At 35.5% G+C, this 24,093-nt stretch overlaps 1 protein-coding gene across 1 annotated transcript in view; it reads left to right on the forward strand.

Moving 5' to 3' along the window:
- LOC308631830 (contactin-associated protein-like 3) overlaps positions 1 to 24,093 on the forward strand; it is a 220,887-nt gene that overhangs the window by 103,025 nt on the left and 93,769 nt on the right. Inside the window, exons 5-9 of the mRNA XM_081263326.1 lie at positions 2,529 to 2,732; positions 3,421 to 3,605; positions 5,432 to 5,575; positions 16,751 to 17,012; positions 21,135 to 21,281. Coding sequence (XP_081119452.1) covers positions 2,529 to 2,732; positions 3,421 to 3,605; positions 5,432 to 5,575; positions 16,751 to 17,012; positions 21,135 to 21,281 — 942 coding nt within the window. The remainder of the gene's footprint in view (positions 1 to 2,528; positions 2,733 to 3,420; positions 3,606 to 5,431; positions 5,576 to 16,750; positions 17,013 to 21,134; positions 21,282 to 24,093) is intronic.

Raw genomic sequence — 24,093 nt, forward strand, 5'->3', positions numbered from 1 at the left:
GATACATATCATGCACACAAGGTAGGAAGTGACAGTTTCCCCAGTTATAAGACTACAAACTTATATTCCAAAAACAGTGGGAGGAAATACTTGTGATTTCACTTTATCATCAATAACTTCCTTAATAGATTAATTTTTTATGTTTCAGTCTCTAACAGACTATGGTTGGAATATATATTAATATCGCAAAGAATGGTCAATATTTTATCACCTGGCTATGTATTTATGTGTATGCCATAAAACACTGTTTTTTGTCACCACTCATTATGCTGGATGCTGGGATAAGGAGGAACCAGGACATCATCATAGGATACTTCTGTAGAGCAGGAGTGGGGAACTTCTGGAATGGTCCTTATGTAGTAATCTGAACAGACACTTCTCAGAGGAGGACATACAATCAATCAATAAGTACATGAAAAAATGCTCACCATCTCTAGCAGTCAGAGAAATGCAAATCAAAACCACCCTAAGATACCATCTCACTCCAGTAAGATTGGCAGCCATTATGAAGTCAAGCAACAATAAGTGCTGGCGAGGATGTGGGGAAAAGGGTACTCTTGTACATTGCTGGTGGGACTGCAAATTGGTGCAGCCAATATGGAAAGCAGTATGGAGATTCCCAGGAAAGCTGGGAATGGAACCACCATTTGACCCAGCTATCTCCCTTCTTGGTCTATTCCCTGAGGACCTTAAAAGAGCATACTATAGGGATACTGCCACATCAATGATCATAGCAGCACAATTCACAATAGCTAGACTTTGGAATCAACCTAGATGCCCTTCAATAGATGAATGGATTAAAAAACTGTGGCATTTATACACAATGGAGTATTACACAGCACTAAAAAACGACAAAATCATGGATTTGCAGGGAAATGGATGGCATTAGAGTAGATTGTGCTAAGTGAAGCTAGCCAATCCTTAAAAAACAAATGCCAAATGTCTTCTTTGATATAAAGAGAGCAACTAAGATCAGGGAAGAAGATCATGAGGAAAAGATTAACATTAAACAGAGACAAGTGGAGGGGAGAGAAAGGGAGAGAGAAGGGAAACTGTATGGAAATGGAAGGAGACCCTCATTGTTACACAAAATTACATATAAGAGTTTGTGAGGGGAAAGGGGAAAAAAAACAAGGGAGAGAATTAAACAACAGCAGATGGGGTAGAGAGGGAAGATGAGAGGGAAGGGGAGGAGGGATAGTAGGGGATAGGAAAGGTAGCAGAATACAACAGTCATTAATATGGTATTATGTAAAAATGTGGATGTGTAACCGATGTGATTCTGCAACATGTATTTGGGGTAAAAAATGGGAGTTCATAACCCACTTGAATCAAATGTATGGAAGATGATATGTCATGAGCTTTGTAATGTTGTGAACAACCAATAAAAAAATTAATAATTAATTAATCAATCAATCATTTTTTCAATACTAGTGATTAAACCCAGTATGCTCTACCACTGAGCTACATTCCAAGCTCTTTTTTTTTTTTTTTTGCTTTTATTTTTCATTTTGAGACAGGGTCTCATTAAATTTCTCAATTTCAAACTTGAAATCCTCCATCCTCAGTCTCCTATGTCCCTGGGATTATAGGCCAGCACCATGATGCCATACTGTATGAACTCCTTTGTATTGTTCTGTTTGCAATTGTTTTTGATTGATGATGTGTCTGTGTGTATGTGTTGTGATTGGAATCAAACCCCAGGGCCTTATACATGCTAGTCAATCACTTACAATGAGTTTCACCCAACCCCTGTATATGAATGATAACATGTAACTTTTTGGCACAAACTGATAAAAGTAGTGTTGATACCAAAAGAGTAAGATATTGTCAGTAAGTTCAGAGAAAAATGGTAGTATCCCAATGGAATGACCTTCTTAGTTATTTAGGTGCATCATAAAATAGGTGTGCCTTTTGTGATTTGACTCAGCCACAACATTGAGAAAAAGTACAGCTAGTATTAGCGTGCCCTTCAGATGAGTTTAAAATGGTACTTAATGAATGTGGGATGTGCATGCATGACTCTTATGACTGGACACAAGTATCTTAAAGTGAGAACTGTTAAATGTCTAAACTACTGGGTCACAAACAATAAAGCTATTTACACTGACACCTTTTACCAGTATGTGATAACAGTTTTATCCTTTCCAAACACCAGTAGTGTCAATTTCACATTGAATGAATGTGAAATATACAGGGAGATTTTGTGCAAGGGGGATTGACTTCAGCTTGTTCCCTCATCCTTACTTTTTATTGAATCAGAAAAGCAAATACAAAGATAGGTGCAATTGGAAGGAGAGGAACACAAATACTTCTAGATGATACTGTCTTAAAAAAAAAGTCAGAAAAAGCAAACAGAGAGATGATGTGTGTTAACTCTAGTATCAAGAGGAAGTTGGCAGTGGGTATTTCCACCTATGTTAAGCAAACCAGACATAGACTACATATGTACATGTGTGTTGACTTATGTATTTCAATGCAGTAATGAAAATATATCTAGAATCACTTTTTGATGTTTTCCATTGTAGGATCTGAGATGGTTAATTTTGATGGAAAAAGTTTCTTATTGTACACAATTAATCAGAAATCCATCAGTTCAATGAAGGAGATCATTACTTTGAAATTTAAAACCAGGCAGAGTGATGGGATTCTACTCCACAGAGAAGGACAAAATGGCAAACATATCACCCTGGAATTAGTTAAAGGAAAACTCATCTTGTTCTTTAATTCAGGTAAAAGGACAAGGAATTGCTTTTAAAAATGTGATTACTTAGATGAAAATGCTTTTTATACTTATTTTTTTTCTTAAGCAATTAATTTAAACTGAAACCAATCCATTTAAGAATGAAAGAAGGTCTTATAAATAATTCCTTGGAGTGATTGGTACAAACAAGAGCTGTCTAAGCAAAGGGAACGTGTTCATCCTACAGTTGTGGCATCTTAGGGGCTACGTGTCTGTCTTAACCATGTATTTATGTAAACAGTATTATAGTTTGATAATTGTATAGAGCCATCATCAACTGTCCAATAAATAACCTGATAATATCATAAAGATGAATGGATCATTGTAAAACTTTGAGGTAGTTGCATTACTTTTCTTCTTTCCTAAGAAGAAAATATTTTTACATTAAGTGAAAATGTCATCAGAAACATTGAATGAATGTGAAATATATAGGGAGATTCCCTGATCCTTACTTTTTATTGAATCAGAAAAGCAAATACAAAGAACAACAAATAAGATAGAAGAAATTGTTCAAAGGTCAAAACTAGATTGTATTTAGGATTAACATTAAACTATCTAACTAGCTTTTTGGATAGGAGGATATAAAGAAAGAGTAATTGCTGTGGCAAATCTCCCAGTAGAAACCACAGTATTGAATGGGTGGAATAATACTACATTGACTTTTACTCTCTTCTCAGGTGGTGCTAACCTGCCCTCCCTAGATGCCCAGGTGACCCTCACCTTGGGCAGTCTGCTGGATGACCAACACTGGCATTCTGTCCTCATTGAGGTCCTCAACACACACATCAATTTCACAGTGGACAAACATACTCACCGTTTCCAGGCAGAGGGAGAGGCCAGCCTTTTAGATCTTGATTATAAGGTGTGGACATTATAGATTTTGCACTTAAATGAAATATAACCCTTTAGAGAAAGAACTGCTACATTGAAAAATACATATTCTTTCCTAGGAATTCAGAATCTGGTGAATTATTTCCTATGGATTATTATCACACTGTAGGTTGAACACTGCTTATCAACAAGGTACATTCTGAGAAATGCATCATTAGGTGATTTAATTGTAGTGTGAACATTTTAGAGTGTACTTACACAACTTATATGACTATGGCATCACCAGGCAACATATTCTTATGGGATGCCCACAGATGTGAGGGCCATCATTGAACGTAATTGTAATTTGGCGCATGATGGCACAAATATATACTATTGAGACATTTTATCCTTATGAATGTTAGTCCTCAGATGAGAATAAGCACTCATGCCAGGAAGTTAGGATGCTTTTGGATGAAAAGCTATAAATAAATAAAAAAAACCCACAATATTTTAAGGCATTCTATCAGATAAGTCTTCTGTATTATATCTGGTGTTTTTGAATGTGAGCCCTGGAAATTTCTTTTGCTTATAGGATAGTAGTAAACAGAATTAGTGACCTGGGATAACCTGGATGTATTAATGAGAGACAAATGCAGACAAATCAAAATAAATGTTTCTTAGTATTTCTGAAGCCTTAACAATGTTAGCAGTGTATTGCCCACATACATCTACTCCACACTGAAATGCAGCATTTGATTTGTTCTGATGATTCTGCTCAGCGCATGTATCAGATAGAACAAGAAAACCAGAAAATATTGACATTCATTTGACCTCAGTGGTGGAGATCAATGGAAGATCCTGCTCTTGAATAAGATTATCAATGAATAGACTTTTCCAACCTAAAATGATATAGAAAAGGCCAGTACCCTAAAATCTTGGCTACTATAAAGGTTGGCAAAGTCAAATGCCTTCATAGTAGGTGTCATGTCCACAGCCCCAATTGTACCAGGGCACAGTGGGGTAGGTTGTGGGAAAGCCAAAGAAAGTGCCGAGAGACAGCATGAAAGACATGTGATTTATTGGGAAACCCTCACAACAGATCAGTGCTACCTCCAAGAAGAGTTCAGTGTTGACAGGATTGCAGATAACATTTTTGCCTTTCATGGTGCTTTGACAACTGGTCCCTCTCTTCCTCATGGCACTTTGTCCAGTGTTGGTGGCTGGACTATTAACACATATTCTTCTTTCCACAGTATGCTCAATCTGTGCTGATCCCTACTCAGAGAGGGGTTTTATATCTTAGACTGCAGAAGCAGTGCATTCTTCAGCATTAGCTGATTAGTTAGTATGTCTAACCAGAATCCTAAGGAGTAACTGTCTGGGTGTACATGTAAGAAAGTAGCTGTCTACAGTAGTAGTTAGTAGCCCTACTTCCCATTTTGCATAAGAGAAAGCCCAGTTCCTTTAAGATAATATATAACTGGACTTTCCAGCCTAGGCTTGCTCTCAGGGTTCCCTTAACTTGGCAAGGATTTTGGGAACAGAAAGGGGGCATTCAGTAACATGCAGTTTTACTGTTCCCCTTTTCTTTAGGGATGATACATTGGGATAAGCTGTTACACAGATCATCATGAAATAAAGATACAATATTCTCATCTAAAAATGATGACAAGAATCATATGACTAGAGAATTGAGTCTCTCTATAATAAAGACAATGATAAATCTGCATTTTAAAATTTCATTTGTAATTAATATGACAATATAATATGCAAAGCAAATTTGAAGACAATTGTATCTGTAGATCATTAATGTTTAGGGCAAATAATCAGAAAATAATTAAATAATATTATTTATATCATTTTATTCTTTCTAAGATCAGCTTTGGAGGGATTCCTGGACTTGGAAAATCATTGGTGTTCCCACATAAAAGCTTCAATGGGTGTTTTGAAAATCTCTTTTATAATGGAGTGGATATCATTGATTTGTCCAAGAAACACAAACCAGAGATACTCATCATGGTAAGAAAGTCCAAATATGTGCTTTAGTAGAGAAAAGAGGTGCAATTTGTTTTGTTGATTCTGTTTTAAAATATATTTCTTCTAAAGGTACAAATCATACATATTTTTTGTTTATGTTTGATATAATTTTTCTATATGTATGAAATGGATACATAATGTTACAATATAATGAAGTGAGATTATGTAACAGTTTTTAATAAAATTTTTGTGGTAATAAGAATACTTAACATGAGATCCACTTTCTTAAGAAATTCTTAAGTGTGCAATAACATATTAACTATAGGCAGATCTCTAGAATTTATTTATCTTCCATAACTGAAATTTACATGAGTTATGTGGCAAATCCCCATTTTCCTCTGCTCTTATTCCCTGGTAACTACCATTCTATTCTCTGCTTCTCTGAGTTTGATTGTTTTATATAACCCATTTAAGTGGAATAGTGCAGTATATGTCCTTCTGCAAATGGCTTATTTCTCTTAGCATAATGTTCTCCTGGTTTGTATGTGTATATATATATATATATATATATATATATATATATATATATATATAATCTGCATATGGCAGGATTTCCTTTTAAAAGTTGAATAATATTCCACTTTGTGTGTGTTTTCTATATCCACTCATCCTCTGATTGATGTTTATATTGTTTCTACATTTGGGCTATTGTGAACAATGGTATAGTACACATGGGAGTGAAAAATATTTTTGAGATCTTCATTTCAAATCTTTCAAATAAATACCCAGAAATGGGATTGCTGGATCATTTGGTAATTGTAGTCTTCACCTTTTGAGGACCTCCACTTGACTTTCCCTAGTGACTGCATCATTTTATATTCCCACCAACATACTTGTTGTTTGGCTGCTGAGTTTCTGGAGTTCCTTGTATGTTTTGGAAGTTAATCATTTGTCAGATATACGGTGGGTAAACCTCTTCCTCCACAGGTTACCTTTTCACTCCTGGTTGTTTCCTTTGTTCTACAGTACTGTTTTTAGTTTGAGGTACTCCCACTTGTCTGTTTTTGCTTATATTATTGTATTTCTACTAGTGTCATAACCAAGAAATAATTGCCAAGGCCATGTCATAAAGCTTTCTCCTGTTTTGTCTTATGGCTTTGCAGTTCTTGGTCTTACATTTACTGTGCCTTTAATCTATTTTGAGTAGAGTTTTGCTTATGGTGCCCAACAAAGTCCAATATACAGTTTTCCCCACACCAATTATTGCAGAGACCATCCTTTCCCTGTGATATATTCTGGGCACTCTTGTGGAACATCAGTTGCCTGTATATGTGTGGATTTATTTTTGGTTTTCATTCTGTTTCTTTTTTGATATGTTTATCTTCATGCTCATACCATTATCTTTCAATTACTGTAACTTTATAATATATTTTGAAAATAAGATATATGATGTCTCCAGCTCTCTTCTTTTTTTCTCAAGATAGCTTTGGCTATATAGGATCTTCTATGGTTCTATATGAAATTTCGGGCTATTTTATATTTCAATAAAAAATGCCATAGGGATTTTGGTAATGAATGGATTGACTCTGTATATTACTTTGTATAGTATTCCCATTTTAACAGTACTATTGTACCATTCATGAACATGACATGTTTCTCTGTCTTATTTATTTTATCTTTGTTTTGGAGTTTTCTATACACTCCAAGTTTTCATGTTTTCTTACCTTCTTAGTTAAGTTTATCCTCAGTGTTTTATTCTTCGTGATGCTTCTGTAAATGAGAGTGCTTTCTTAATTTCTCTGTTTGTCAGCTTTCTGTCACTGTGACAATATACTTGTGATTATCAATTTATAAGGAAGAAAGGTTTATTTTGGCTCATAGTTTCATAGGTTTCATTCTATGGTCACTGGACCATAGAGAGAACCAGGCTTGTAACACATGAGCCTTGAGGGAGCATTAGGACTCCAGCTTCTTCTTTTTGCTCTCTTTGCTTCCTAGCTGCCATGAGGTGAATAGGCCTCCTTGGTCATATGCTTTCACCATGATATACTTTCTCACAACAGGCCCAAAGCAGCAGAGTCAAGCAACCCATAGACTGAAATCTCTGAAACTGTGAGCCAAAATAAATCTTCCCTTCTTATGAGTTGATTGGTATTCTGTCACACTTAGTCAGAAAGCTAACACAGAAACACAACAGATTTTTTTTGTGTTGATATTTTTTATCCTACAACTTCATTACTTTTTCTCATTAATTATAGTTTTTAAAAATATTTTTATTATTGATGAGCTTTTCTTTCTTTCTTCCTTCCTTCCTTCCTTCCTTCCTTCCTTCCTTTCTTTCTTTCTTTCTTTTTTCTTTCTTCCTTTCTTCCTTTCTTTCTTCCTTTTGTGCTGAGAATCCAGTGCCTCACACATGCTAGGCAAGTGCTCTACCACTGAGCCACAACCTCAGCCCTAATTACAATTTTTTAAATATTTAGTATCTTTTCTAAGGTGTCACCTGCAAAAAGTGATAACTTTACCTCTTCCTTTCCAATTCAGGTGCTTTTTGTTTCTTTATCTTGCCTAATTGCTGACTCTGGTTTTTATTAAGATGTTGACTATAAATGGTAGGGCATTCTTGCTTTATTCTTCAAGGAAAAACTTTTATTTATTTTTTAACCATTGAGCATATTAGCTGTAGGTTTTCTACATATGACTTTTATTATCTTGAGGTTATATCCTTCTATTCTTAGTTGTTGGAGTTTTTAGCATGAAATGGTGTTGAATTTTCTCAAATGCCTTCTGTGCATCAATTGAAATAATCAAGTGATATTTTAAATCCTATGTTCTATTTATTTAGTCTATTACATTAATTGATTTTCATATATTGACCCACCCTTACATCCCAAGAATAAATCCCACTTAGTCATGATGTGTTATTCCTTTAATCATATTGTTGAATTCAGTTCTCTTATATTTTGTTGTATATTTTTTTTCTGTGTTCATCAGCAGTATTATTTTGTGGTTTTGCTTTGTAAATCATCTATAATTTTGGTTGTAGGGGCATTGCTGGTCTCTGCATGAGTTTGGAAATGTTCTCTTCTATGTTTTTAAAAGAGTTTGAGAAGAATTGGCTTCAATTCTTTAAATATTTATTTCGGGGGCTAGGGATGTGGCTTAAGCGGTAGCGCGCTCGCCTGGCATGCGTGCGGCCTGGGTTCGATCCTCAGCACCACATACAAACAAAGATATTGTGTCTGCCACTAAAAAATAAATATTAAAAAATAAATAAATAAATAAAATATTTATTTGGTGGGATATTTTAATCATCATTTCAGGATTCTTGCTATTCTAGTTACAGATCTATTGAGATTGCCTCTTTCTTCATCACTTGTTATTTTTTTAAAAAATATTTATTTTTTAGTTGTACACAATACCTTTATTTTTGTTTGTTTTTATGTGGTGCTGAGGATCGAACCCAGGGCCTCACATGTGCTAGGCGAGTGCTCTACCGCTGAGCCAAAACCCCAGACCCTCATCACTTGTTATTAATAGGTTATACCTTTGTGGAAATTTATGCATTTCTTCTATGTTATCAAATTTGTTGGCATTTAATTGATCTTACAGTCTCTTAGTATCCTTTTAACTTGTGTGTTATCAGTTGTAATGCCTTTTCTTTCATATCTGTTCTTATTTATTTCAGTTTTCCCTTTTATCTTGTATAACTAAAACTGTGAATTTTCTCAATTTTTTTTCAAAAATCCAACTCAATTTTATTAATTTTTCTATTCTTTCCTTCATTGGTTTATCTTCTAACTTTTATAATTTCGTTTCTTTGATGAGGTGGGTGGGCTTTGTTTCTTTGCCTAGTTCTTTGAGTTATAAAGTTTGATTTTCAGAGTGGGCATGAATTATTATGTTCTATTCCATAAATTGTGGCATGGAGTGTTCTCATGTTCATTTGTCTCGTGGTATTTTCTAATTCCTTTTTCTTTCTTTCTTTCTTTTTTTTTTTTTTTAAATTTGTAGTTGTAGATAGACAGCATGCCTTTACTTTGTTTATCTTTATGTGGTGCTGAGGATTGAACCCAGTGCCTCACACATGCTAGGCAAGTGCTCTATCACTGAGCTACAGTCCCAGCCCGAATTCCTTTTTCAATGTATGCTTTGATACACTGGATTATTCCAGAGACCTTTTACAGCCAGGAGTGGCAGCACATGTTTTTAATTCTAATTCCTGAGGAGACTGAGGCAGGAGGATCAGAAGATCAAGGTCTGCTTGGGAAATTTAGCAAAATTTCCCAAAATAAAAATAAAATTGGGTGAAAAAAAAAGAAAGAGTGGGGACATAGCTTAGTGGTAAAGTGCATGCCTGCATGCCTTACATATATGGTGCCCTGGATTCAAACCCCAGTACCAAAAACAAACAAACAAACAAATAGAAAAAGGCTTAGTGTTTAATTTTTACACATTTGTGAATTTTCCAGTTTTCCTTCACCTGTTGAATTCCAGTTTATTCCATAGTGATCAGAAAAGAACTTTTTAATGAGTTTAGTCTTAAATTTGTTATGACATGTTTTATGACCTAGTATGTGGTCTATCCTAGAGAAAGTTTCATGTGTGTTTGAGAAGAATGTGTATTCTGCTATTGAGTAGAATTCGCTGTGTATACAATTTGGTCTACATTGTTGTTCAAATATACTGTTTCTTTTTTGATTTTCTGTGTTGATGGTTCTATCCAGTTTTGGAAGTTGGACATTGAAGTATCCAACTATATTGAATTGATTCAGTTGTGTCAGTGTTTGCTTTATATATTTAGGATCTCTGATGTTAGTACATCTATTTTTATAATTATCGTATCTTACTGGTGAATTGACACTTTTATTATTCTTTGATGTTATTAAAGTTTTGTCTCTTGTAACACTTTTTGACTCAAAATTTATTTTGGTTGATATATGTTTAGCCACCCATGCTGTATTTTGGTTATAACTTGCATGGAATATTTTGTTGCATTACTTAACTCAGACTGTATCTGTTCTTACATGTAAACCTGAGTCTCTTGTAGAAACACATAGTTGGATCTTGATTTTTCATCTGTTCAGTCACTCATGTGTCTTTTGGTTGAGGAATTTAATTTATTCATAGTAAAGCAATCATTAATGAGGAAGGTGAATATTTTTGCTTATAGCATTTCTAACACTAAATGTGTGTGGTATCTTTCCTTCTGATGCCAAATTTATGTTTCCTTTTCTAACACCAGTTCTCCAATTCTTGGACACCAGCTGTGTGTCCTACAATTCAGAGCAATTCTGGTACTTGGTACTCCAAATTAGTGTCATACTCCATACTCTTAAGGAATCAGTTTTACAAGACTGTCCTTTCTTAAAATGACATTTGCAAGTTCCTGGTCTCTGGGTTACCCATACTTTTGTCAAATTTGCCTACAAAGTCATCACAGTTCCCCCAGTTCAGGTTCACTAATCTGCAAGAATAGCTCACAAAACTCTGGAAAACACTTTACTTGCTATCACTAGTTTATTTTAAAAGTTACTTACTAATAAGCAGCCAGATGAGGTACTTAGGATACATTGTGGAAGAGTTCTAAACATAAGAGCTTTTGACATCATGGTGTAGGACACACTACATTCCTGACATTCCTGACACATGGATACTTATATGCTCTCCAAACCCTTTGTTTAGTGATTTTTATGGATTTTTTAAAAAATATTTATTTTTTAATTGAAGTTGGACACAATACCTTTATTTTATTTATTTATTTTTATGTGGTGCTGAGGATCGAACCCAGGGCCTCACATATGCTAAGGGAGCACTCTACCGCTGAGCCACAACCCCAGCTTCTTTATAGATGTTTTTTGACATTGATAGATAGAGTAAGCCAATAGCTCTTGGATTAATTTCAACCTTCATCTTTTCTTGCCTTCCTGGACTTCAAGTAATGCAGTGGAAATTTCCATGCCTCTAATGATTCCTTGGTCTTCCTAGTTGCCAGGAAGACCAAGGATCTTGCAGGTACATAGGAGTAGCACTCAGTCACCAGACTTCTCTTGAGTGTACAGAAGACACTTAGAGCTCTGGAGATTTCAAGGATTATAGGAGCTCTATGTATCAGGAACCATACCAAATGTTTAATTTTTATTGTATCACAGAAAGAGATTACTAGCATTTTGTTAAAGGTTTGCTACCTATCTTATATGTCTTTGTCCTTGTTTTCCTTTTATACTGTCTTCCTTTATTTTTTTTTTATTTTTTTATGGTGAGATGCTTTGATTTCTTTCTTTATTTTACATATCTTCATTGTGATTACAATTAGAATTAACTAAAATATTGTATAGTTATAACAGTCTACTTCAGCTAATCAATCTCAATTGCATATAAAAACTACATTATTAATTTCTCCATAGACTTTATATTATTAACATCAAAATTTACATTATTTTGCATTGTGTAATCATGAACATATTTTCTATAATTGTTTTAAAAATTTTTGTCTTTAACTTTTATACTAGAATTGAAAAAGCAATTTCCACAGTACTGTTACAATGTTACATTATTCTGTACTTATTTATGTATTTACCTTTAGCAGCAAGTTTTATACTTCCACATGCATTGATGGTGCTTCTTAGCTTTGGTTTTTTTTTTCAACTTGAAGCATTCTTTTTTTTAACATTTCTTGTAAGACTGATCTTGTAATAATAGACTTCTTCAGGTTTGTTTGGGTATTTCTTTATGTCTCTTCAATTTTAAAGGACAGTTTTACCAAGTATTGTATTCTTGGTTGGCAGTTTTTACCTTTCTGCATTTTGAAATATTCCACTGCTTTTCAAAGTTTCTGCTGAAAAATCCAGTGACTGTCTTGGGGAAGTTCTCTTCTATGTGACGTGTCCCTTTTCATTGGCTGATCTCACAGTTCTCTTTGTGTCTGACTTTTCACAATTTGATTGTAATGTCTCTCACTGTGGAATTCTTTTGTTCCTCTTATTTGGATTTCCTAAATGTAGATATTCCTTTTTTTTTTCAAATTTCAGAAGTTTTTTTTTTTCCATTATTTTTTTGAGTAAGTTTTTGTCTTTGTCTTTTCTTTCTTGGACATTCATAATTGTATATATTGGTTTATTCAATGGTGTCCTATAAGCCACCAAGATTTTTCTTTATTCTTTTTCACTTTTTTTTCCTATTAAGCTATTGACTGGCTTATATCAAATGACCTGTCTTCAAATCCAGTGGTTCTTCTGCTTGATCTAGTATGATGTTTTGATGTAGATTGAATTTTTCTATTGAATTTTTTCATTTGAGTTACTGTTTTCTTTCAGGTCAAGAGTTCTTTTGGCTCATATGAATCTTTGCTAAAATTTCATTTTGTTCATGCATTTGTCTCCCAAATTCATTTTGAACACTGCCAGGAAATTCATATGTTACATGTCAGTAAAATTGGGGTCTTGAAGTTTTATCTTGTTCCTTTTGGACAGGCATGTTTTCCTAATTGTTCATTTTCCTTGTCTCTTAGTGTCAATACCTGCACATTAGAACAAACAACCATCTTTTCCAGTCTTCATGAATAAGATTTGTATACAACAAGACCCTCAGTAGGAAGCTGCCAGGGACCTTTCAAACTCTCTGTATATGTGTCTTTGCTGGATTTATTTGCGTAAACTGCCAGATAGGAGATTTGCCTGTTTCTTTTATCGTTTCTTTTTATCTTTCTTTCTTTAATTCACAATCTTTTGCTGCTTCTATTTTCTGTCTGTGGTATCACTAGTTTTCTGATGCAGCAGCACACCAGGACTCCTTTGAGTTCTCACAGACATCTAGATTATACCAGGTCTCATGCATGCTCTGAAAATGATAAGACTGAAGCCAGTTCTGAATATTTGGCATATGTTTCTTTCTCCTCTCTTCTTCCCAGAGATGAGCCAGGCTCTGGGATTCTCAATGATTATTTTGTGCTGACCAGGAGAAGGGCTCTGGCAGATGACTGCATAGTAGTCCAACCTTTGCCTTTATTCTCAGTGGCCCGCATGCATCTAGAATATGCTGGGTCCCGTCAGTGCTCTTAGACAGGTGAGATAAAGTCAGTCCCTTATACAGCCTCTGAAAATTTTGGAACATTGGATACTTGATCCAGCTCTTTCCTTCCAAAGAGAAGCTGAGATTTTGTGATTTCTTTACCCACTTTATCATACAATGAAGACAGGTTATGATAATTACTTACATGATAGTCTAATCTGCCACCTTTTTCCCCAATGGCTAACAGGTCCAATCAGTGCTGCAGGAAAAGCCAGTCTCTCTGGCAGCCCCTGAAAAAGTTGGAAACTTATACATACAGTCCAATCCTTTTTCTCTTCAGGAACTGGAATTTGGTAGTTTTTAACCTCTTCTTTTTCTGCTCTACTGAAGTTGAGAGGCTGTAGCAGGTGCTTGCTTGCTCATCCAAGCTGCCACCTTTGTTCTCAATGTCTCCTAGATTTCCACAGCATGCCAGCTTCTAACTTGCTTCAAGATATGTGAGAAGGAACCAGTCTGTTGGGCAGAAGCCTATCCCTGGAAAATTTGGAATGTTGTACACAAAATCCATCTCTTTACCTCCCCATGAAGAACCTGGGATTTGGGGGTTTCAGCAGTGCACTCTGTGCTGAGCCCTGGGGAAGTACCATAAGGAGTACTTGCTTGATAGATATCTTCCGTACTGCTCTTTTTGTTCTCATCCAGGGTCCCTTCTTTTCAGGGTTCAGAGTCAGGTAAGAAGTAAACCAGTCCCTTGGGCAACCCTCAGGAAAGTCAGAAAATTGGACTTGGATGTACAGATCAGACCCTTCCTTCCTCCCTGGGAAGAAGCTAAGTGCTGCAGGTTCCTAGCGCCCTTTTGGCACTGTGTTGGGAAAGGGATTATGTTGTGAGGGTTTTCTGGATTTTGCTACCAGCTTCAATGTGGTTAGTTTTATGCTTCTCTCGTGAAAAATCTGTTTTTTGATTTTTCACAAAGGGAGTCTATCTCTGTGTCTTTGCATCTTTGTGTCTTGGGGAGGCGGGAAGGAAAGGCCAGAACTTCCCATACCATTTCTCTGAGGTCACCTCCCAGTTTTTCTCTCTGCTTAGCTTTTTTTTTTTTGCTTTCCTTCTGCCTTCTCCCTGCAGAGCTGCATTTCCTCCTAACACTGTCATGTTACTGGGCTAGTTTACCTGCCTTATTGCATCCAGCACGATCACATTTGTCACAGGCTCATATTCACACACATGTTTATTAATACTTACCAATCTGAATTTGGCAGTATTTACAAATATGTTTCTCTGCATCTTTTGACTCAGTAACACATTTTGGGAAATTTTCTTGAGTTACAAGATATAGTTCCATTTTATAATGGTTATGTAATATTCCATTATGAAACTGCTTCATTATTTTCTTCTGTTTCCTATTGAGGGTAGTTATGTTATTTCTACTTTTTCCTACTACAAATATTTGCACATGTTTTCAGATATTGAGGCTTTTATTTTGATGGGATAAAGTTTCTAGAGTAGAATTTCATAGCCAAAAGATTTCTCATAGTTTTAAGTTTGAATGAATGTCACATTGCTTTCCTCATACTGTAAGAATATAATTTACCCACAGAATGTGACAATGCTTACCCATCATGTCCCAGCCAGCCATGTGTGTTAAGCACCATTTAGACTTTGCCAGCTCAGTGGAGTGAAGGAATGTCTCTTTCCTAGTTCATGCTTATCTGACTATTAGCAAATTAATCTTTGGGCATATTTATTGTCCATTTGGATTAGCTTTTCTGATCATTGTTCATTTTTATTTTTTAAGGTTTTTTTACATTTTCTTCTCAGAGGATTATATTTGATAGATAACCTTACTTTTCAGATTTATCAATTTTCCATTAAATATTTTAGGAAACACTGAGTATATAGTGTGTAGTGTGTGTGTGTGTGTGTGTGTATTTATTTATTTATGGTCAATATACCTGTGTATTTCTTCATAGCATTGGAGTGTTCTGTCTTTGGTATGCTTCTAAAATGACAGAATCTATATAGTCTCATGGATTTTATTGCAAGATTTTAAATTAGATATCTTTATTTAAAGTCTTTGGTTAACTGAAATGTATTCTTTATGTGATATAAGATATAGACACATTTTTATATTATACCTCTGGATACCCATTTGTTCCTGTGCTGCTTGCTAATACAACTTTCTCCACAATGAGTTGAATCGTAATCTTCAGAACATACTAACTGTGCATATATTCTCTTTTTGTGGCTTAATTATTCTGTCCATTAGTTTGTCTAATTGTCTATACCAGTGCCACATTGACTAAATTTGGTGATTTGGTAGTATGTTTTGGTATCTGGTAAGTTTTATCTAACTGTTTTTCTTTGAATGATACATTTTGGAGAGGAAGGGCAATTTTGAGACATGTATTCTTCCATGTGAAATTTGTGAAAATTTATGTAATTCCGGGGGAAAAACTCTTCTTGTTTTTATTTTATTTGAATTAAATTTTTTATTCTGAAACACTCTGAATAAAAATAAATTTGGTCCTTAGAACAAGAGAGATAATCCAGAGATTAAAAGCCCTTCTAAAACATAAATACATGAAACAAAAGCATCTTATAAGACAGATCAGACCTCAGCTGGAGCAGCTAAGTGGCAATGTGGCCTAAGGATCTGTGAATGCTTCTGAGAGTAGGCCAGCCTGCCTCTTGGGACATCTGACCTATCAACTTTTTCTCAAGATAAAAAGAAGCACATGTCCTGCGTGAGATGTAGAACCTGTGGTCGGAGTGACCCCATTATTAGCATATTTATAGAATCAGTACAAGAAAGGAACAGTTCTTGGAGTAGGTGATCCTCAATGCCATCTTCCCATTGGGTAAGGTTATCTGGACAACTCAGGGAAGGAAAGTTGACTCATCTATTATCCCAGTTCAGCATAGGGATGGAGTGAATGAGGCTTGAAACTCTTTTACAGATGTGGAAGAAACAGGGAGGATGGAATTTTCCTAAGATTCAGACTGAGAAATAGGTTCAATTATAACAGTGCCTTGATTTGAAGGCCCTATCTCGGAAATATCATGGATTTTTGATAGGATAGCTAATTTTTAAAGTCTGAATGTGTTAGAAGATGTATCAGAAGCTTTAAATCTTGGAAAGTAAATTGTTAATGTATTGCAAGTGCCACCACCACACCTTCCTAATATCCTCCTTTACTGTATTCACAGGGAAATGTGTCCTTCTCGTGTTCACATCCTCAAACTGTCCCTGTGACTTTTCTGAGCTCAAGGAGTTATTTAGCTCTGCCTCACCCCACTGGAGAGAACTCAGTAGCTGTCACTTTCCAATTTCGAACGTGGAACCGAGCGGGGCTGTTGCTGAAAAGTCAGTTTCTACACTGGTCAGGGGCTCTTTTCCTTGTTCTTAGTGATGGAAAACTCAAGCTGAGCCTCTGCCCACCTGGCCAGCCAGTGAGAGCTGTCATAGCAGGTGAGACATCACAGTGCCTTTGTATAGCCATCAACATCCTTATCCATAAGCCTGAGAGCAGTCATTTTTGAATGAATAAAAAAATTGAAACAATGAGATATTCATAATCCCAGTAGAAGTAACTACAGATTGTATTTTCCTCTTTAAATGGGAAACTCTACGTTGCTCATGGGTGAGTCAATGTGACATAAGTCTGTTTACATGAAAGTATAGTTGTCACAGAGTTTAAAATGTGACTTTTATTATCTTAATTTGAGGGTTGGCAATCAGAGGTAAACTTGAAACACTAGAAAACATCAGCCTGATCCTAGATAGTCTTGAGAAAATGGTTGGATCTCTTTTAACGTCTTTCAAACCCACACACTCTCAGATTATCAAAATACAGACAATCTGGGACTTAGAATAGTTTGACATAATATTTTTCAACTTTACAATGGTGCAAAATCCATATTCATTTCGTAGAAATCATGCTTTGAACTTATAATTTTGACCTCCCTTGCCATTCAGGTATATGGCAGATGCTTTCTCAGTGCTGGCAGCAGCAGCCAGCCATGTTACCTAGGGAGTCTTATTATCACAGAGGCCAACAACCAACACTGTGCAGTGTTCTGTGAGGCCAGTGGGTTTTTTGGATACAGGCATTTAATAAATTAAATGAGATATTCAAAACTTTATTATAAAAATGGGTTTTATCTTATTTTTTTCAAGTGTAAGCTAAAGTATGTTCTTAGCATGCTTAACATAGGCCAGTGTAAGTTATGATGTTTTGTAGGTTAATTAGGTTTGTTAAAAGAATTTTTGGCTGTGATATTTTCAACTTAAGATGGGTTTATTGGGAGGTAATTCCATAGTAATTTGAGGAGTGTCTATAATTTAAGTTATATTTTTTTCCCCTTCTGTCAGAGCAGCTACCTTGGGTAGAGGCTACATGTTTTAGAGTAAACCTCCTATAACTTGTAGAGAATATCATCTTTGAACATTAGGGACCATTTTGCATATGAAAATTAATGATGGTTTAAACTCAGCTGGAGCTGAGAGTATGTCACTCCATGAATGTTGAATATGGAAGGGATATTTTGCTTAGGGTCTGAAAAGCTGGGAGTGAAAATAAAATTTTTCTTTCTTTTTATAAACCAAAAATTATTGACCACCAGCATACTGAATTTCCTTGTGAGCTGAACTGAGAGCATTAATTCAGTTAGTGACCCGAATCCTGGTTTGTTTAGCATTACAATCTGTATGCAATAGTAACTGGAACTGTTTATATTTTTTACATGGAGATACAGGTTACCCCCATATGTATATATGTATACACACACACACACATTAATTGAACTTTTTTTTTTGTTAGCCAGCACTATTATAGAACCCTTTTTCTTTTCTTTTTTTTTTTTTTTTTTTTTTTTTGTGTGTGTGTGTGAGGGGTGTCAGAGACTGTGAACCCAGGGCCTTGCACATGCCATACCACAATTTTTAAGTTAAAATCGTTACATGGAAAGACCATAAGAGTCCCCCCCCCCCATTTTGGTTTGTTCTCCTAGTTCTAGGATTACGGAATTTCTTTCAGAATTCTGTTTCAGAGTTAACTTCATCAAATATGTTTTAGCATCTTAGCAAAATCCTCTATCTTCTTGTTTACAGATGTTCTCACTTTCTAGAGCAGGATCTATGACTTTTGGGGTCATGTTAGAAACATGACCTACATAAGAGAATTATGAGTCCCCAAAACCAAGTCACTAGTGGGAGATCAAGCAGAACGAAAAAGCTGGTTTCTAGAGCATTTGCAGAAGTTGGATTTATGTGCTCATTTGGGCAAGGAATATTAAAATATGATAATTATATGTAAGACTGAACTTCAGTAGGAAGAAAGACCACATTTTATTTGGAGATTACATCTCCACTGGGCTACAAAATGACTTCTGATTCCTGCAGGTTGATTTTTATCCTTAAAAAGCTGTGACTAGTCTATACCTTTATAATTTATTAGATACATTAGTTAACTATGTTGGGACCTCCCTCAGGTGATAAAATTAGACTCAAGCAGGTTTAGTAGCATCCTAGAAATCAAGCATTCACTAATTTATTGTTTTTAAGTGAATTAAACTAGCATCCTAGAAATCAAGCATTCACTAATTTGTTATTTTTAAGTGAATTAAACTTTTTCTCTGGGATCTTCTTATTTCTACAAGACAATTCCTAAAGATCTCAATTAATCACTCTTCCCTTCAGGGAAATGTGCATCTGTCCCCTGAAGTAACCTCTTGTCCATTAATGTCAGACTTGGTCAAGTGACACATTTTGGTAAATGGATTCTAAGTGGAAGTGACATTGACACATTGCAGTAGGAGCTTCAAGAGCCATAGCAAAACTCTGCCAAGTATTTTCTTCTCTAAGCCATGAAGAACTGCAGGCCATGCATTCATACTTGGTCTTACGTGAAAAGATCATGTGCCACAGAGTGGATGCAGATCTGCTGCTTGGATCCACAGCCAGATGAACCTTAGTTTGTTAGTCACTGACACATGGGTCGTTTGCTGCCACAAAATACTCTAGTGGAAGCTAATAAAAATTGTGTTGGGCAATGTCCTGGGATGCTTGCTGTTCACTGATTCATCTCCTGAAAGACAGTGTGAATTTTCATCATAAAGCCTTGTAATGGAGCCAGCCAGGAGATAATTCCATCATGCTCAGTTGGTTGCCAGTCCATGACTCCACCACCCTCTGTTCCATCATTTTAAAGAAGATTAGATAGTTCATTTTAGGATGCAAGAGACTGACTGCTTGAGCAAGAACTAATATTTGTATTTAAAAAATAAAACTATAGTTATAGGTGAATATACTGTAGCAAATTTGGAAAAGAGAAAATGTAAAAATGGCATAAAATTAAAACATAGTTTTCTCATCCAAATATGTAATTTTTAAGAATACTTCTGCCAGCTGCCAGATGGTGGTAGCCCAGGCCTGTAATCCCAGAAGTTTGGGAGGCAGAGGAAGGAGGATTGCAATTTCAAAGTCATCCTCAGTAACTTATCAAGGCTGTAAGCAACTTAACAAGAATCTGTCTCAAAATAAAATATTTTTTAAAAAGGGCTGGGGATGTTGCTCTGTGGTTCAGTGCCCCCAGGTTCAATCTCTGGTAACAACAAAAAAATAATATATCTTCCAACTTTTTTTTACATGTTTATACAAAACTTAAACACATCCACATATACCACATACATTTTAATGTAATGCTTTTTTAGCTTTACATTTTATTTTTATGAATATCTGTGCCTAATTAGTGCCTAAATTAGTATTTTTGTGAATGTTTGATTTGTTTATTATACCTGAGCATATCATTTTGTTTAAATTGTCTACTAAGATTATAAAAATTAACAATACATGCATGTAAGAAACATTTTTAATTTGAAATCTTGGATAATATCTGTACTTCTCAATAGCTAAAGATATTATTTAACTAGATGAGACTAAAATATGCCCTGTGTTCTGTCAGAGGAAATTTTTCCTCATCACAGGATAGTTCAAGGTCAGTTGTGGAAAACGTATTCCACAAAAGCCCTAGAAATGGAAGAAAGTACTCCTGTCTCCTGGTGTAGAATGTAGGACTGTCTGCTCTGTGTCTTTATGCCTTTTATTCTGATTTCTTTTTCTTCCCCTTCCCTCATACTTATCTGACTTAAAGAGTGGGGAGAAAGTGAAAAACAGTGCTGGCAATGGGTATATAGACCATAATATTCCCAAATGAACATAATAATTTTTGTTAGAACATAATAAGAACCAGACAAACCAGTCCATAACCGGCCAACCAGAGACAAAGTCTCCCTCAAATCCCTAACCCAACTCAACAAGCCCCTGTCCAAGCTGACATGGACAATCCCTTCCTCTTGAGCAGGCTACAGGCTCACCTAATCACCTTCTCAGGATCTCCTACTGAAGCTCAAATCATTCCTCAGCCTTTCCCTGTCTCCCTTTGAGATCCCACACAGAAAAACAAACAACCCAGGGCACTTGAGGTGGGATGTGGTGGTCTTTGACAAGCAAACTTGCCATTGTCTGCATCTACTGTTTTCAGGCACTGGTCCTGTACTGGGGTCCCTTATAACCCACTTTGTTTACCTCCAGGTGATGGATTAAATGATGGTCAGTGGCATTCTGTGTCCTTATCTGCTAATGGGAATCACTTGAGCCTGAAGGTGGACAATGATGCATCCTCTGCTGCCCATTCCCTGCGTGGGAAGATTCATTCTGCTAATACCTATTATTTTGGGGGTAAGTAAAAGGCACAGGCTATATTAATCAAACCGTCTTTGTGTCTTCCACCTTCCAAGGTGACTGGTATTGCTAAATGAAAACTGATATTTTAGAATGATTTTTCTCTTTCAGTGATAGTTGGGAATTTTGATGGACAAAGACAATAAATTGTGGCCTAAAATGCAAGTCTACTCATTGATCTTATTTAAATGTGCACTAATGTGATTGATTTTAAATAGAGCTTCCTCTTGGGAGTTGTTCTCAACTACAGCTGCACGTGGCAATCTACTGGAAAGCTTCAAAAATGCTGGTGCAGGGCTGTGGTCATGCCACAGTGTAGAGCACTTGCCTAGCATGTGTGAGGCACTGGGTTCCATTCTCAGCACCACATATAAATAAATAAAATAATAGGTCCATCAACAACTAAAAAAACCATGCTGGTGCTGAGTTAATTAATCTTGTGTCCTGAGCCACAGGTTTTTTAAATGCCCTTCAGGTGATTTTAATGTGAAGACAATGTGGAGCATCCTTGTTGTCTATTTCTAACTCTTATCACAAGGAATTTCCCTAATCCCCAAAGGCTGTTACAACCTTTCGTTTTGATTTCATTTGTCAACATTATTACTGCATAGTTGCTTTATTCTGACTGCTGGCTCCTCCTCTCCCTGGAATGTTTCTTCAGCAACACCTGAAAGCTTGCTGGAGATGCTGACTCACTGCCCCTCACCTTCTGCATCATGATCTGCATGTGACCAAGATCCCAGGTGGTCTTCAGTACTTTAGAGTTTAAGGAGCCATCTATATGGAAGGGCACTATTATGTACAATAGAGCAAGATATTGTCTATTAATTTTTCTACTCTTGTTTAGCAATGCATTTTACCAAGACAACACCGGCCATATCCTCTGGGCTCCAGTAAATGGAGCATTTGCTTGCTGAATGGGTCTTCGATTTAGTTCATCCAGGATCCCTTCAGCCAGCAAGAGAGTGTCTCTGAGGGTAATGAATCTCTATCCCTGGGGTAGTCAAGTGAAAAATTTTTGCCACTAGATGCTTGGACCTGTCAATAGTAAGAGTTATTTCTAACCTTGGCTTAATGCCTTTCTTGATATTATTCCTGTTTTGCATTTTATAGTTGTTCCTTTCTAAAATAAGATTGAAATCATGATGGAGATAGCTTTCCAGCCCAAAAAGAAAATATAAAACCCTCTCTAAGAATTGACAATGGAAACACAAACCATGAATCCAGTTGTTTAATCTTTCAAGTTTCCTAGAGCAATCATAACTGCAAGAGGTAAAATAGTGTCAACACCCTTAAACATTGGACCGTGTACTTTTCTTGTTTGCTAAATATGGTACATTTCTGATCCTGAGAGGGTTTTACGAAATGTTTGCTATTTATGAAAGATTTTATAGCTCTGCAGAGAAACAAATTCCTTCAATACCAAAATGAGAATTTATACAAGAACTATAATTCAAAGGGTAAAAGATTCTGAAGCACTAAAAGGGATAGGAAACAAAATCCTTGCTGTATTGTTTAATGATACAAAATAAAGTACACTGGAGAAAAATGCTTTCAGATCACAGAATCATCTTTCATATTTTAACACATATTCAGAATATGCAATGCACAGAGCCATGAGCATAAGTACTTTCTATAAATATTTACACACTGATGTGATAGGAATTGTTACTGGGAAATAGACCACATTCACACATTTATACAGCATTACTGATATTTCTTAAAAGCCTATAGAATGCAACATTATAGTATTTTTGAAGCTTCTCTTACTTCCTTCAAACTCATCTCCCAGGGAGTTATTATCTTGCACTTCATAGGTTTATCATTTATGTAAGTAATTTTAAGTAGTATTTTATTTTGTGCTGGCCCACTTTTAACTTAATACATAGGGTAAGACTGTGCATTCTTCCATGACTTCCTTTTATTTTTCTTCATTACTTTCTGAGATCCAGCCATGTGTATGTGAATTGGCAAACTTAATTAATTTTTACTGCTGCATGGTTTTCAATGAATATTTTATCATAGTTTACTTATCTGTCTCTTTTTACTATTGATACATGTTTTGATTGTGCCCATATTTACTATTTTTTAAAAAATTGTTAATAATTCTTGTACAGTTGCTAAGAATCATCTTACCAGTGATTTTAAAAATTTTCTTTATGTACCATATTATGGTGCTCAAATGTAGAGTTAGTTCAGTGAAGCAGAAGTGACATACTGCAGTTTAAGTGACATGTACTGGTTGTTAAGTTGCATTCATTAGAACTCACATAAGTTATGCACACAGACCCAGCTTTTGGTTCCACCAATATATTTGACGGGACCCTAGAGATCTGGAGTTAAAACAGGCCTTTCTTGTGCATTTTCATAAAATTTTATTGTTAGACACAAAAAGTTTCTTGCTAATATAGTTTCCAATGAGAAACTATTTCCCTAAGATGAGCGAAATTACAGATTATGAACATCCTAACAGGGAGGGGAGCTTGATAACTTTTCTTCATTATGACTTAACAGTTTTCTGTTATAATTGCATATTGGCACTTAGTTGCAAAAATATTTTCAGAATTTGCGATCCCAGCACTTTATTCCTAAGAAATGTATAAATATAGAGTGACCTCTATATGCATGGCTGTAAATAACCAGCTAATTCCCACAGTACAATTTTAGACACTAATTCAAACTTAGTCCTATAGATATTATGCCAATGTAAATGTATCTTTTTTTCCTGAAGAAAGAATATGTAATATTTAACAAACTGAAGTACTGCTTTCATCAGGTAAAAACACACATGAAAATAAATACTCAAGCA

The sequence above is a fragment of the Spermophilus citellus genome (assembly GCF_964194105.1).
Source record: "Spermophilus citellus genome assembly, chromosome: 12".
Taxonomy (NCBI): domain Eukaryota; kingdom Metazoa; phylum Chordata; class Mammalia; order Rodentia; family Sciuridae; genus Spermophilus; species Spermophilus citellus.